Source organism: Ambystoma mexicanum, chromosome 4p, assembly GCF_040938575.1.
Source record: "Ambystoma mexicanum isolate Mex_15411 chromosome 4p, UKY_AmexF1_1, whole genome shotgun sequence".
NCBI lineage: Eukaryota > Metazoa > Chordata > Amphibia > Caudata > Ambystomatidae > Ambystoma > Ambystoma mexicanum.
The window spans coordinates 906,232,736-906,249,602 of NC_090927.1; the positions used below are offsets into that span (position 1 = coordinate 906,232,736).

The 16,867-nt window shown below is 50.0% G+C and overlaps 1 protein-coding gene across 13 annotated transcripts in view; it reads right to left on the reverse strand.

The window, feature by feature from the left end:
* Positions 1-16,867, reverse strand: part of ANKRD6 (ankyrin repeat domain 6) — a 1,122,185-nt gene that overhangs the window by 359,337 nt on the left and 745,981 nt on the right. For 4 of the 13 annotated variants that reach the window (XM_069606486.1, XM_069606487.1, XM_069606496.1 and 1 more), the window contains one exon: positions 6,273-6,605. The exons of the other annotated variants lie outside the window; for them this stretch is intronic. In XM_069606486.1, coding sequence (XP_069462587.1) covers positions 6,273-6,566 — 294 coding nt within the window. In that variant the 5' untranslated portion in view covers positions 6,567-6,605. The remainder of the gene's footprint in view (positions 1-6,272; positions 6,606-16,867) is intronic. 13 annotated transcript variants of the gene reach the window in all.

The following is a 16,867-nucleotide window of genomic DNA, read 5'->3' on the forward strand; positions in this document are numbered from 1 at the left end:
TAAAAATCACTAGGTAAACAAACAGAACAAGCAGAAGACAAATGATTTGAAGTGTTCATCTATATTTTATGTCTGATGACTCTGCAACGATAACATAGAAACACATTGGAGGACGTTTTTGTTGGAATTACCACTTTACCCCGAAGTGCCACTGCAGATAAAAGGATGAAAGTGTCACGGATATTGGAAAGAGGACAGCAGAAAGGAAGAACAGGAAGCAGCAAAAAGCCAAGCAACAGAAAGCACCACACGCCAAATGGAATCTGCAGACAAGGGCCAGAGTCACTTATTTGGGAACATTGAACAATGTAGAGATTTTTTGAGAAATGGCCTGGGCAATTTAGGAAAGCAACATTATGAATGGGATTAGAGCATTCCACTGAAATGTAATGGAGGCTTTCCTCGGTAAAGTGGGGCTAAAGGTACGACACACCTAAATATGAAATATGGATCTGAATCACACTCACTGAGTGACACTGGAGAAGTGGAGTGGCTGTACCCATAAGCAAGCATATCGTGTGTTAAAAATGAGAAACAAGTGGGGTACAATTTGAGAGCCATGGGCCAAATCTCCTAGAAATTAATTGTGGGCCATGAGGTTTTTCGGGTGGCGCTTGAGGGTGTGGTGAGAAAAGTCTGGAAGCGAGGCTGGGTGACCAAGCGCATCATGCACCCAGATTTGTGAATTGAATCTTAAGTCCTCAAAATAGAGTTGGGAACCATGAACATTTTGAGGAATGGTTTGTCCAAAAAATTATAAGTTACCCATGGGGCGTCCCAACTAGGAACGGGAGATGGAACCTTTTTCACCAGAAACAATCTTCTTCCCCTTTAAATTTAGAGGCACGCAGGGGCGGCCCTGGGAGCATGCGCTCCCCTGACTCCGCACACCGGCGCCCATCCTCAGTCCCCATTGACGCGTCGACAATATTACCATTGCCTAATGACACCAGTTTTATTAGGGGGGAGGATGGTGGGACGTATGGAGGAAAGGGGACTGTGGACTAAGAGTATGTTAGTCACTACGGTGAGTAACTTATAATTACTCTTATGCCCCGTCACTTTTCCTCAATACTGCATGGGCAATTACAACTGAATGTAGCCCCGGGGAGGAGAGGTGACCCTCCTTAAGAAAACAAGTTCCTTAATACTGCCTGCCCGAATGCCACGTCCGACCTGGAGCCGGCATCCAAACAGTAGTGCTTGTAAAAGGCGGGCGGAGTGGCTCACGTGGCTGCCCTGCTGATGACCTGCCACGGGATGGGTCTCTGGAATGCGACCACCGTGGCCTTAGCCCTGATAGCGTGGGCATGCATGTTTGCCGGAATCGGCTTGTGCTGCCCCTCATAGGCCTCCTTAATGGCTGCAACCATCCATCTTGCTACGGAGGCCTTGGAAGCCGGATATCATGGCCTTGACCCACCGTAGGTGATAAATAGAGCCTCAGATTTGCAAAAGCTCTTGGTTCTGTCCAGATAGAACTTTAGCGCTTGCCTTACATCTAAACAGTGCAGGACCCTCTGAGCATCGTCCTTGGGGTCTGCAAAGAAAGTAGGGAGTACTATCTCCTCATTTAGGTGGAACACAGATTACCTTAGGTAAGAACGCAGGGTGCGTTCTGAGAACCACCTTGTCCCTATGAAAGGTAGTGTATGGCTCAGAAGCCACCAGAGCTTGGATCTCGCTGGCACGCCAGGCAGACGTAAGACCCACCAAAATGGCTGTCTTCATGGTGACCAGCCTGATGTCCGTGGCCGCCATTGGCTCAAAGGGTTTATGCGCCAAGGCGCCTAAAACTATATTGAGGTCCCACACAGGGTTTGGCTTCTTGATGGGCGGGTAGAGCCTAGTGAGGCCCATCAGATGTCTTTGAAGCACTGGATTGGCGGACGAGAAAATGTCCTCCTCTGAATTCCGATAGGCTCTGATGGCCTCAAGATAGATGCTGCATGTCTCTATCTGCACCCCAAAGTGTGCGAGGTGTGCTGAGAAGGATAGCATATCGTCCAGTGCGCAAGTGACAGGGTCGACCGCCTTAGATTCGGTCCAATGGCAAAACCTAGTCCACTTGCTCTTGTACTGGCTTCTTGTTGCATCGCTTCTAGCACCCTGAATGATGTTGGGGTTAGTCTGGAGAGGCGCAGATGCTTCAGTGTGACCTGTTCAGGAACCACGCTGCGAGGCTAACTTCTGAGGGGCGGGGTGGATAACCATGCTCCCCGGCTGCGACAGAAGATGAGTTGGGCCCTGTGGGAGGTGCATCGGAGGCTTGTCCGACAGGCTGAGTAGCTCCAAGAACCATGGCATCGCCAGCCACCACAGAACTATCAGAATGATACTGAGGTGCCGGGACTCTCTTATCTTGCAGATCACCCTGCCTGTGTACCAATGGAGTGGGAGGGAAGTCATAGGTGCCCATGCCGTTCCACTGTATCTGCAGTGCATCGCCCAGAGCGCCTAGACCCTGAGCCTGCCAGGATGTGAAATGGGAGCACTTCCTGTTGAACCAGGTGGCAAAGAGGTCCACCTGAGGATGACCCCATCTGTTGAAGATCTCCTGAAGGACCTGATTGTTCAATTGCCATTCTTAATTGCCCACCCCTAACCTGCTGAGCCTGTCCGCCTCCCGGTTCGACTCCCCCGGCATGAGGATCGCTGTCAGGTGCATGTTTTTCACCAGGGCCCATTTCCAGATGCTGACCGCCAGGGTGCATAGAGAAGGCGACGTGGTGCCACCCTGCTTGTTGAGGTAGTTCATGCTGGTGGAGTTGTCTGTCTGAATGAGGATCATTTTGCCACTGATGAGCGGTAGGAAGGCCTTGAGAGCCAGCCAGATGGCCTTCAGCTCTAGCCAATTTATATGGGCCTCCTGTTCCTGAAGGGACCAAACTCTGTGGACGCTCTGGTTGGGCAGAGGAGGTATGGTCGACCCTCTCCAGGGATTTCAACCTGACGAGCCAGTTGTTCAGGTATGGATCGACATGGTGACTGTGTGCCGTGAGAAGGGCTGCTACTGCATTCATAAGCCTGGTAAAGACCCTCAGGGCTGAATTGAGACCAAAGGGTAGAACCTTGTATTGGAAATGGAAGCCCATAATCCAGAACACAGGAAGGACTGATGGGGCTGCCAAATCGGGACGTGTAGGTAAGCATCCTTCAGATCCAGGGAGCACATCCAGTCTCTCCTGCAGAGTGTCTCTGCAATAAGTGCTGGGGTAACCATCTTGAACTTTTGAAGAGGGAGGGAAAGGTTCAGGGTGGAAAGGACCAACCAACACAACTCTCAGGCCAGCCTGGTTCTTCTTGTGTATGACGAAAATCCTGGAGTAGAAGCCCATAGCCTGCTGGGAGGCTGGGACTTCGTCCACTGCCTGGCTCTCTACGAGCGATCGAATTTCCGTCAACAGAGTTGCTTTCTCAATCTGTGGGAGTGGAGGGGAGGAGAGAGAGAATCCGATAGGAAGTAGCCCGTGGACACTACTGATAGGATCCAGGGGTCAGTGAACCTGGCGTGCCTATTGTGTGCGTGGAAGGAAAGCCTGCCCCCCCATCCGGAGAAACATGGACCCGGAGAGGAGTGTCATGCCTTTTTTCCCTCTGAGGCTGAGGAGGGAGACTGAAAGAAGCCCTTATTCCCCGCCTTGTGTTGTTTGTGGCAGTGTTGACTCAGAGATCGGTCCGTCTGCCTGGACAGTCGTTCTTGGAAGCCCCCGGAAACCCACCGAAGGCCCAACCCATTTCACAGTGTGGGAACTGTTCTTCATATCAATTTCCTTATCGATGGTGGAATGAAAGAGGTCGCTACCCTCAAATGGAAGGTCCAATATGCGTTCCTGGACGTCCGGGTTGAACTTGTAGCCCGGAGCCAAGCTGTCCTTCTCATGTGCAGGGCGATGCAGATGGCCCGGCCTGAGGTGTCAATATGCGCAACTGTGGACAGCATGATGTCTTGAGCCACCATCTTTGCCTCTGCCAGCCCTACCTTGAAGCGTGCCGGACTGTGCACCGGAAGTTCCAGAAGGAAGTCAGCTATTTCCCACCAAAGCCTCTGGTTAACGGCTGCGAGCATGGCATCCGCATTAGACTGACAAAGGTGCAGCGAGGCATTGGAATAGACCTTCTATCCATACGCCTCCAAGATCTTCTCCTCCTTGCCTAGCAGAGCCGAGGACGAGGTGGCCGATTAAGACTGAGACTTCGAGTACATGGAAGTCGTGGCAATCACCAAGGAGTGTGGTAGAGGGTGTGCCGACAACAAGAGTGTATCCCCCTCCAACTGCCTGTACTTGGCGTCAAGGCGCCTGTTGGTGGGCTGCGCTGAATGGGGTTTCAACCATCCATTTTTGGCCAAGGCAAACTCCTTCTGCATCGGAATCCCTGTTCTAGTCACAGGCGTAGAGTGAGGACTTTGTCCAGGAACCCCGCCTCAGGTTGTTCAAACTTGGGTTGTGGAAGCCCCAAGTATTCAGCCAAACCTGCAAGTCGATCATGGAAGGCCTTGACTGACTATGGTGTGTCGGGGTCCTCTTCCTCATAGGTGTCCACTAGGGTGTCCAACTGGTCTGGCGCCAGTGGAGGAGTGCTGGCAGCCCTAGGCTGTGGTGTGGGGACCGGAGCCGGAAGCTACTGTGGAGGCGGTTGTGGAACCGCCTGAATTGTAAGAGGCAGGGGAGCCGGAATCGAAGGACCCGGCATGGGAAGCTGGGGCTGCGCAAGGGCCTGAGGCACCAGAGCCATAGGGGGAATGACTATGGGTGCTGGCAGAGGGACTGGAGGCAGCATGATCACATCCCGATGGATGGCGCCCATCTGAGGGGAACTCATCAGCGTGAGGAACGTCTCAAAAAACCTGTCCTCACAGGCTGCTGAGGCAGCAGGTGGTATTGACGGAGTAGCGGGTGGCTGCTGGGTCCTGTGCATACTCTGACTTGCTAGTTGTAGGGGGTATCTGCCATACGACATAGAAGGATAAGCGGTAGGCCACGTATCTGGTGAAGACCAGTCCCACCTGGACACTCTATCTCCTAACAGCGCCCCAAATGGGGCCAGTTTCGGACGAGTGGCCATCTTGTCTGGTGCGGCGGCCATCTTGTCGAGCTGCATGCCACATGCATGTGGCGTGTTGCCTAGCTCACTGGGACTGGCCTCCTCTTGGACTCTTGGCGGTGGAGCTTGATGCCTACCGTGCACCTCAGGACGAGACCTCGTAGGCGTATTGCCCTCGGCTGAATCGCCGGTAGTGCTGCGTCCAGGCGCCCCCTCAGACATTTGTCTGGTAGTAGGGCATAGCCCCTCACGTGGACACCTGGTCAAAGAACCTTGCGGTCCCTCAGTGCTGTCTCCGGAAGGATATAGCAACCCCTCGGCCTGGCAGCCGGTAGCTGGATGAGCCTCGGTACCTGAGCTGGTTTGAGAACCGGAACGGTCCCTCCTGCTTGGGCATTTCCTTGGGAAGGAGTCGCCTTTGCGGGGTGTGATGGAAAATAGCAGCCCTGCATTGGGCCTTGACTTGTGCTTGACCAATTTCTTCAAGTCCTCTGGAGGCGACTTCTCGAAGAGCTCCCTCCACCTTGCTAACATGTTCTTCAGAGATTGCGGTGTAAGTGTGTTGCACGCAGTACAGCCATCCGAGCCGTGGTCAGGGCCAAGGCAGCGGAGGCAAAGGGCATGGGGGTCGGACATGGGGAAGAGCCTCCCGCAGGCTGGCCACCTGCTGGAGCCCAAGGACATCGCCATGCGCATGGGGAGGAACGTGGTGCCAGAGGACCGAGTACCTGTTTGTAGATTAGAAGAAAAAGATAGTATCCGGGGACGAGCGTGTGGAATTACAAGGCCGAAGCCAAACCCAGGAGCACTGGTGAAAGTGGTCCGTTCCCGTCGACGCGGAAAAGAGGACTGGGGAGTGACGCCGGTGTGTGTAGTCAGGGGAACGCATGCTCCCAGTCCCGCACCCCTGCACACCTCTAATTTTAAAGGGGAATAAGATTTTTTCTGGTGAAAAAGGTTTCGCTTCCCGTCCCTAGGAGGAACGCCCCATGCAGTATGGAGGAAAGGGGACGGGACGTAAGAGTACGATTTTTATTGTAAAGTGTTTATAATAATACTGCTCAGATTGCAGTGGGCGAGAATGGTTAGGAGGGTAGATGCCAGATAACACCCAGCCATGCATACATGCAGATTATTTGCAAGTCCCGCATGCCACGTCCCAGAGGATTGATCAGAGGCTTAGCATGCAGCTTGTTCACACGGATGCACAGTAGAGATTTGCTAACCTCCTTCACTCTCTCTGATCTTCTATGGTCTGTCCTATCCCTTCGCCAAAAGTTTCTTTTATCCTTTTCTTCCTTGACTGTTTTCACAGCGGTGACTGTCTCCTGGACGGCTGCCGAGGTGTGTGCAGTGTGAATACTCATTGACCAATCAGAGAGTGCGCCAGAGTTCCAGTAGGAGCTTGCAGCATTGGCCGGCAGTAGGGAGGGGTTAGATCCGGTGGCGGTACGCTCTAAAGAAGGCGTTTCAGCATGTTGAAATTCATAATAATCCCATTCTAGGCCACTGGAGGTCATTCTTCAATTTAGCCTTTTACACGCTTTAAATAACGCAATCTGCAGAACATGAAGTGAGTTTTACGTTTACCTCTACTCAAACCTTAATTTTCTGCATTTATTTCACAAAACAAGTTGTTTAAAAGTAGACCAACCGTAAAGATGGTTCACAGCACCCTAGAGAATGTTCGATTTGTATTACACACAGACACACACACACCGATTAACTACACAATGCATTTTTTAGTTTATGTACTACCAACACAACTCTCATATCCAACCCATACCTTACTGCTTTGATATTATAAACTAGCAAAACATATCTGTAATACAGGAAGTGTGGGTATTAATAGGTTGTCCATGTACAGCATTTAAAGTATTCATGGGACACAAGTTATGTTATGGTATTGATCTTTTATATTGTGCACATCGCCACCAAAGTGGTCTTAATGGGCCAAGTGTAGAGGCAAATTGTGTTATAAGAACGTACAGCCAGATCTAGCCTAAACATTATTGGCTTTGCAGCTCCAGTGCAGTGCAATAAAGCCCTGGCCTGGGCAGTGAATACTTGGGTTGCTTGCCCAGTGCTGGATGTATCAAAGAAGAGATGGAGGCATAGCTTAACGTAGTGTAAGATCATGCATTATAATCAGCCAGTACATCTGGCTGTGGTCGCTGCACCGGTTGCAAAAGCTAATGCGCAGAAGCCTACTCGTGACAACCAACATCCTGTAGACTGGGTCTCTTGCTCAAACGAAAGTCAAAGGACCCGCCCTTGCAGGGATGCCGGGTTGGACGAGCGGGGCGGCGGGGGGGGGAGCTGAGCCTGGATGCATGTAAGGATTAGTGGCTGGCAGCAGCAGGTGGACGCCAGGAAGAACTGGTTCCACAGTAGGGGGGCCAGGCCAGATTCACGGGTTCAGTGGCCGGCGGTGCTGCTCAGTGACGTGAAATGCCCCATAAAAAGGGTCGGCAAAAGTGAAGGAGCACAGTTCTCTGCCTTACCTTGGGGATTTCACATCGCTGTGTTCCTGCCGTCCGGGCCCGCAACAAATTGTCTGCCAGCACCATTGTGCTTTTCTACCCCACCCACCCTGAATTTCAGTGTCCGGAAGCGGGGGGGAGGGAGCAGAAAAGGGGTCAGGCAGGTGGGGAAGGACCATGTGGACGTTACAATCCTCTTCAATTGGACTCCGGAGCTGGAATAATGGGAAGGGGAGGGCACAGTACACCTCCCCTGTGATAGATGAAAAGCTGAAAAACACTTATGGGTAAAAAGAAAAATTTTGTTTCTAGCTCATCCTCCAGGGATGTGAAGGCCTTTCTGTTACTTACAATCACGGTATCACAGAAAACAGAACAAGGACTGAAAAACTATTGACCAGCAATTTTTGGAACAAGCAGTACTTCAATTGTGTTACCTATTCTAACCCTGGCTGGAGGGACACCTTGACCCTGCAGAGGTCCTGTCCCTAGTGTGCGTGTGGTGGACCGCCTATCTAAAAGAGGATAGACAAAGGGGAAACTGGCCCTTACTCTACAATGAGCGGTCAGTCAGTGTTTCCCGGATCAAGCATGGGCTATCCCAAACAAAAGCACACAGGTAGTGTTTTTAAAAAGGGGTATTTTGGGAAAAAGGACACACGGCAGGGAATTTCCAAAGCTTTATTCTCACTCTGTAGTGTGTGCTGTCCCTACCCATCTATAATCGTGCATCAAGCTTGAATGCATAAATCCAGTCCATATATTTGTTGGGGGGTCCTCCCTATATGTAAATACATCCAATCTAGACTAAACGCGATATGCTGGTTCTGATGTCTGCGCTGCGTCCCGCTATTCTGCTAAGCGCAGGGTAGCGGTGGGACGCCGGCTGTGATAGAGGAAGCTTGTGTTGGCGCCAAGACTGGATTTATGCATTCAAGCCCTCCTTTAATGTTGTGCCTTGATAACACTGGGTACATCATAAAATAGGCAGTGATCATTCATGACCACCTATGACCTGCCACAGCATTTACCTCATTTACCTCATTCGACACACCACCGATAGATCAGCAATGCAATTTGGCAACATTAAGCCTTTAGAACGCTGCACTTGCTATGTATCCAAGAAGTTTGAAATCATTCACACACTAAAGAGTATGAAGACGTCTTTTCTTCCTTTTGCTTCATTGTATTGTAGCCCACTGTGGACAATAACAAGCCTGTGTGATCACCAAAGGGGCTCCACTCATGACCTCTGCACCACCCAAAGAAAAAGAACACATTAACAACAATGAATAAATACTGAGGTACCCTTTATGGATATGCATGTTCGAATGCACGTGGAATCACAGATGAAATCACCATAGCTGCACCCTCCTCCCCCCACCGACCCCTTTGCACCCATGGGGATGTTGTTGGGAGAATGGGTAGTCTGCGGAGCAGATCCATGTATTGATATGCAGCATGCACACAAGGAGGGGAATGTCACGCCATGGGTGCGACGCATACCCCACCTGGCAGGTGCAAGCACACCGTCCTTAAATGTCTATGCACAATATGAATAAGTTCCTTTGTAATAAGTACAAATGGTCAATAAGTATACATATACTGTCCTATAAAATCCGGCTTTACAAATAGGTCCCTCTTTTTCCCTAGGTGGGATGTGGGGTACTGCCACTATATGTGGATAGAAGATCAACTCTAATAATACAAGAAATTGGTCCTGAAGAAGATGATCCAAGCAAGACATATCATCGAAACCGGTCGACCTGACAGTTTATGGATGTCTCTAGTATAAAAGAGACACCTGTTGAGAACAATTCCTTTTTACATTGCCCAGTATCTATAGGATACAAAGGAGGGTTTTTTAACATACAACAACATCTGAACCAACTTTGTAGTAGTTGTTATATATACTCTTTTTTTATAAAAAGTCTTTGTGCTATCGCAAGTGAATTCCACTTGATGCACGATTATAGATGGGTTGGGACAGCCCACACTAAGGAGGGTGAATAAAGCTTTGGAAATCCCCCGCCGTGTGTCCTTTTTCCCAAAATACCCCTTTTTAAAAACACTACCCGTGTGCTTTTGTTTGGGATAGCCCATGCTTGATCCGGGAAACACTGATCGACCGCTCATTGTAGAGTAAGGGCCAGTATCCCCTTTGTCTATCCTCTTTTAGATAGGCGGTCCACCACACACACACTAGGGACAGGATATCTGCAGGGTCAGGCTGTTCTTCCAGCCAGGGCTAGAATAGGTAACACAATTGAAGTACTTGTTATCAGGGCCGGCGTTAAGCATGGGTGACATGGGCAGTCGCCCAGGGTGCCAAGCTAATATAATGTACAAAGGTTACCATAGAACTCTGCACACCAGCATGTAGGAGCCTTTAGAAAGCTATGTGATGCTGGCGCGGCAGCGGCTGTGGTGCCCTACATAAAATGAAAGGTTCTCCCATCCTGGGGCTGTAGTGATCCCCAATGTAAGTGAAAAGCTCCTGCCTGCGGGGGCGCCACTGCTGCACCAGCAGTGTGGAACAGCTTTTCTATCACATAGGGCGTCGCTGCCATGCCAGCTTGGGAGAGCCTTTCAAACATTATTAAAGTGGAAAGCTCCCCGCTCCCGTGCTGGAGCGGGAACCTTTTCAGTACAATAGGGTGCCGCTGCCCACAAAAAAATTGTCTGGGCTCCCCTCCATCACGCATCTCTTGATGGAACCCAAGCCTGGCATTTTGCATAGAAGCAAAAAGCCTTTTGCAAACATAAAATGTTCTTTGCTTTTATACAAAATGCATGTTTCAAATGTAAAATTGTGGACTTTCGTATAAAGAATGCCAACATTTTTAAATTTTAAACATGTCTGTGATTCAGTAAGAAATACTTTCAAGTGAGAATTGGAAGTTGGACTCTTGTTTTCATTGGTCGAAATACTCACACTAACAAGAACATTTCTTTACACTGCAAGACATATACACATATTTGGACACCTTTTGAACACGACGTGCGGCTGGCTGTTTATGCATTCAGGCCTGTGCCAAGTGTATGGAAGCTGGGCCTGGGAACAGATCTGGGAATTTTCCTAGGTCAATCCTGGTCCTCGGGACTGAAAAGCTTCCCGTGCTGGGCCAGGATCCTTTCTTTTACATTGGGTGCCGCTGCCATGCGAGCACGAAGGTGCCTTTGAGAGCTTCCCTTTGCTGGCACGGTGGTGGAGCCAGTCTAATTTTCTGGGTGGGCAGGGAGGGGTAAGGGGTGGCTGGATGCCAATTTTGAAAGCTCATCATTATAGAGTATATTGATATCACCTGGACGGGCGTTTTTCCTCTGCCACTGTATGTCTGCTGCTGTTGCCACATTAAGAAGCAGTTCCTCACCGTAGTGACTACTGTACTCCTAGTCCATACTAGTCCCCTTAACACCATATTGATGGGATACCCCGTCCCATGGGGACGGGACCAGGACCTTTTTTGCACCGCAGTAAAACCTTCCCTTTAAATGACTACACGGAGGGCATGCCCTCCCACGCTGATTCTGCCGTTTTGTCTTGCTTGCCAGTCTTTTTTACCCGCTCGCCAGCTACAAAGCCTAATTGAACTGATTTAGCAGTGAGATGGAGGGAGGCTCGGATGGAAGAAAGGGGATTATGGACTGGTGACTACTAGTTTGTTATACTGTTTGTTACTCCACATCCCATCCTCTTTCCTTCATACTGATGGGAGATTTCGGATCAAGACAAACTCACGGGTGGAGGTAGTCCAACTAGGAGCAAACACGCTTCTCAAGACTGGCTGACCAATCAGGGGTCAGCCCTGCAATTTGGTATCCAAACAATAGTGCTTGCAAAAGGCTGGCAGGGTGGACCACATGGCAGCCCTGCTGATGACATCCCACGGAACATGAGTCTGAAATGCTACTGGAGTGGCCTTTGCCCTCACTGTGTGTGCATACATCCCTTAGGCGGAGTGAGATTCTGAGAGGAATAACAGTATTTAATAGCAGAGCCAAGATTGTGTGTCCCGAAGGTGACAAAGAGAGAATCAGATTTATTGATGTGTTCGGTCCAGGGAAAGGTGAGAAGAGTAGAGACCACAGAGCACTGAGGTTCGGGAAAGAACGTCGACAGAACCACCTCCTCCTTAATATAGAAGGAGCAACATCGACAGGACCACCTCCTCATTAATATAGCAGGAGAAAATGTCTTTTGATAGGAAGGATGGGTGCATGTTGATACCTTTTCCCAAGGCCCAATGACAGTTGCTTTCTGGTCGCCTGAATGATTTTCTCTTTCTCTGCGGGTAGACATAAATGACCGCAAGTCAAGCCCTCAGGAACTAGGCTGAGCAATTAAGGGCATGGATGAAGGATTTTGCCCTTGTTCTTGAATCAGGATGTCATGTCACTGTAGAAGAGGAATAGCCCTTTCAGCCTCAAAAGTTGTGAATCCGAAATTCGGGCCAGGCACTGCGGCACTCGCAATATGAATGTGCAGTTTGTGGCTTCCTTCAATCTGGCCAATACTCCGGGATCAGCAGAATTGGCAGGAAGGCGTAACAGAACTCCCACATCCAGAAAATGTTTAACACATCTCCTAGAGAACCTGCACCCATGCCGCCACGAGAGACGTAGTGAAGACCCCACTCTCAGGAGATGGTAGGCAGAGCCATGGGATTGATTTCCCACTCATGATTGACATGGTGTAGCCTGTTGAGGAGATCTGTTTCCTCATTCAGAACCCAGGCCAGATGAACTGTTCTGAGCGGTATATTGTATCCCAGAGCCCATTCACAGACTCATAAAGCCAGATAACATAGCCGAGGGGACCTTGTACCCCCCCCTGCTTGTTTATTTAGAACATCGCTGTTGAGCTGTCGGTTTGGATCGGGATAGTTTTTTGGCAGATGTTCGGAAGAAATGCTTGTAGCACATAACGGATGGCCCGTATTTCCAATTCTTTTATGCCATTTCCGATCTTGAAGATCGCCCCTGGCTCTCTGCCCTCTTAGGGCTGAGTAGGTGGACCGGTTTGGTGGGGACACAAGGGATGCAGTCCCCAATGTGGCTCCCTGAGGCACAGGTCTCTGACGATGGTCGGGATCTGCACCCAGTGAGGGGAGATCTAGGAGTCTCGGACTGACATCAAGAATGCACAGCCATGCCCTCGGTGGCGATACCACTGGTAACTCTCGCCCTCTCAGGCGGCTGCCTGGTGAAAGACCCCAAAGAGGCATCAACCTGGAGGTTGGTTGCTACTCCAACAAGCCTCGAAGAGTCTTTGACTGCTCGGCCGGTGAGAGGCTTATGGCCTCGGGACTGCCCACAGTAGTCCCCAAAATGTTGGTCACATCCGAATGCTTCCTGACCGGACGAAGCCCAGACAAGTCAGTCCTCCAGCTATGGGAATACCTGGAGCCACCTGAGCTGCAATGAGATGGCCACAGTACTCAACAGCGTGATGACTACTCTCGGTGCTGCATGCAGTCCGAAGGTCCGGACTGAATATTGATACTGGTGCCTGCCAATCAAAAAACAGAGTAATTTCTGGTGTGGTTGCCATATAAGTACATGTAGGCTGGCATCCTTTTGGTGTACAGTTCAGAAAGAATGGTTGCTCTGAACTGAGCTCGGAATCTACGCTGGTATTCGTCTTGAATCTCTCGTCGTGGAGATGGAGGTTGAAGGGGAGAAATCCAGGAACGCCTGTAGGCTAGCATGGTTCCTCCTTTGGAGACTAATGAACAAATCCAGGGTTCCTGCTAGATGTTTAACTAGCTGCTCCGATGCAATGATAGCCTGCAGCTGACCGTCGTGCAGTGGACCCGATCCTGTTTGTTATTGCTTCTTTGTATCAGTGGGTGCTGCGAAACAACCCTCTGGAGGCATGCTTCCTTCTGTGGCCACTGGGGAGCAGGCCAGTTTTTTGCCTTCCTATCATGTAACCCCAGAAGCCAGCAAGGGCTTCTGTCTAGTGTGTATGGCGGAGGGCTGACAGAAGGGCTGCTGGCTAGTCTTCATGAAGACTGCCAGGGATTTGGCCGTCTGCTTGGAAGTCTTGCGATTATTGAGTTCCTCATCCATGGAGGAGTGGAACAGATCTTGGCCATCAAAGGGGAGATTGATGATGCGCTCCTGTACATCCTGTGTGAATTTGGAAGTATGCAGACAAGCGACTCTTTGCATGTCTGCAAACTCCACCATTGCATGACTAGCTGTATTGATATTATGAAGGGATGACTTGAGCAGATCCTGAGTCACAGACTTAGCTTCCTCCAGAATGGACTTGAAGACCTGGTGCTTGTCCAGTGGCAGGTATTTATTTATTTATATTTATATAGCGCGCAAGCAGCCCAGGGGCATTGAGGCGCTGTTATTTGCAAGAACTTAGTTACACAGGTACAGGCATGGTAGCGGTCGTTGACACATTGTGAATACTACAAAACATCATACTGTTGTTACAGATATTGCACATAGTCATTATATTACAACTTGTGCAACGGGTCATATGATAAGTATTCATGCTGATGTGTAGGGCCTTATGTGAAGAGGATGGTTTTCAAGGCTTTGCGGAAGGTGGTGAGGGAGGCCTCACCTCGGATAGTGGGAGGTAGGGCATTCCAGTGAGTAGGTGCCAGATAAGGGAAGCTGGTATGGCAAGAATTCAAGAGAGAATAGTGGTCCAAACATCTAAACCACTGGATTCCCTGTGGTGGGTTTCATAAAATCATAATGTTGCCAGACTCTACCAACCAGTGGCTTCATTAAGGCCAGTTGAATCTGTTTTCATTCAAAATATCCACAGATATCACCCCCTGAAACTTAGTATTGATAACTCCTTGCATGCTCAGCTTCCTGGCCATTGGTAGGAGTATTTTAATTGTTGACCTAAAATTCTAAGTTGGCTTAAGTAGATATTGAGGGTCAGTTCTTTGTCTATCCCTCACCATAGAAAGGCGGCATATCACTAATTCCTAAGGAGAGGTACAGAATAAGGGACATTTTAGTTCGGTTGGAGTGATTGGAGAGTTATTAAGGAGCTGACTTAAAATATAAATATATGTTTGGACCACTATTCTCTCTTGTGTTAAAAATGTTTGGGCTATGAATGTGGTCCGTGAGCCCTGCTTGACCTTCCATCTATTGTGATGGCAAGAATTGAGCCAGCTCTCTCCAGAGTTTTTGATTACCCACCGCTAGAGGGGCATCAACCTATGGCTTGTCTTGGGTGAAGAGAAGGATTAGAATAGACCTTCTTCCCATAAATCTCAAGGAGCTGGTCTTCCTTGCTCTTGAAGGGAGTGCTTCTCCCACAACTTCAATCCCTCAGTGAGGACATCTTTCTCTAACGGCCACCATGATCTGCTTGAGGAGTGGAGGGCTAAAACCTCTGACAGCATGCCCGCCTCTCGCTGGGGCTCTTCTGGCTGGAGCATGCCCAGGAAGATGGCCAAGCAAATCCTTGACAGAGGGAGAGACCTATTTGGCCAAGTTGGCATCAGAACGCATGTCGTCATTGTCCTGAACAGCTGTGTCTGTAATGGCCCTAGCTCCCTGCTTGGCTTCTCTGCGAGGGAAACCACAGCTTTTGGAGCCTCCAATGTTGGTGCAGGTTGTGGCAGCATCGCCTGCAGAGGAGGCGGCATCACCAGCTGTTGAGGCGAGATCGGGCTCAATGTGGCAGAGCCTGTGAGCCTAAAGGGGACAGAGGCGGCAGCGGCGGAATCATTGTTGTCGACGGGGCAGGAGCGGGAGACCCTATAGGTTGAGGCATGAGCTCCTTTATCCACCCCTTGAAAAAGTCCGCTATTGGCCCTGATCTCATGATAATCTAGAATTTATCAAATATTCCACCCTTGTCCCTGATCTCATGGTCATCTGCAACTTATCAAAAAACCTGTCCTCTTACGCCGCCATCACAGAAGACGAGATTGTAAGGGCCCAAGTGTGGATCACTGTGTGAGTGCAGATATCATACTGAGTGGTGCTGCAGGGATCCAGAGCGGTTGCAGTGGCTGATAATCCCATGAGGATTAAGGCGCAGTGGGGAAGGTTGGACGTGGCGTGCTGTGCCAGATTCTGTGCGGTCTGCGTTAGAAAAAGACTCATGTGAGACTCTTGGTGGTAAGACAATTGGTGATGCATGTCCCTTGGTGGTGTGTTTGTCTGCCAGCTTGCCCGGGGAGGAAGTCGTGGGGGGCCACCCCGTCACCTCACTCTGTCTCAACTGTTGGACCGCAGCCATCAAAGAGCAGTCAATGGCCCGAGTTTTCCCACCCACAGAGCACCATGTTCTTAGGGTTCACGATTTTGTACTTTGCAGATTGGTTGTGGTTCTCCGTCATCTTAGGGCTGAGCACATGGCCTTCCTTGGTAGGGCCACAAGAGCTAATCTCTGCCAACCTGCACCCAGAGACAAAAGTCTCTGACGACAATCAGGCTCCAGTCCGCTGATACGACCTCCTGGAGTCTCGGACCAAAGTCAGAAGGCACCGCAGTACCCTCTGTTTTACCTCGAGCAACTCTCTCTTTGGCAGGCGATTGCCTGGTACCAGACCCTGAAGAGTCCTCGACCTAGCAGTTGGTAGCTTTTCCAATAGGCCCTGATGAGCTGTCGGCCGGCCGGCCAGTAAAAGGCCTCGTAGAGCCCTCAACTCATGGGTCAGTAGTAGCCTCTACGATCCCGGGAGTAACCCCGGAAACTTTAGGACTCAGAGTCCTCGACCCGTGGGTTGATAGCAGCCTTTACGGCCTCAGGAATAACACTGGTAACTTTAGGCCTCATAGAGCCCTCGACTTGTGGGGCCATTGTAGGCCTTACGGCGTCAAGAGTAACCCTGGTAACTTTAGACCTTGTAGAGCCAGTAGTAGCGTTTATGGCCTTGGGAGTAGCTCTGGTTACTTTAGACCTCGTAAAGGCCTTGACCCGTGGGTCGGTTATAGCCTTTGCGGCCTTGGGAGTAACCCTGGTAATTTTAGCAGGGTCCAACGGGCCCCTCCCACCCAAAACAGACTCTGTGCCCGGGCGGGGTGCCTGAAAACAAATAGAAGTTACTTGAGCGGTGCGCGTAGATGTGACCTTTCAAGCAGCCATGAAGTCCTTGATCAGGTTCAGGGGAGAGTCTCCAAAGCAAGTGTTAGGCAGAAACCTGTTCAGTTCTCTTAGGGACCACTGCAAAAGGTTTAAGACTACAGGTGTTAGCGGTAAACCCAATTGGTAGCAGTCTGCACCACCCAGATTTACCTGGTAGCTGTGGCTGAGCAGTCAGACTTCTCTCAAGAAGAGTTAGGCAGTATATAGAGTATACACAATAGGGCTAAAAATACAGTAGTACAAGCAAACTATG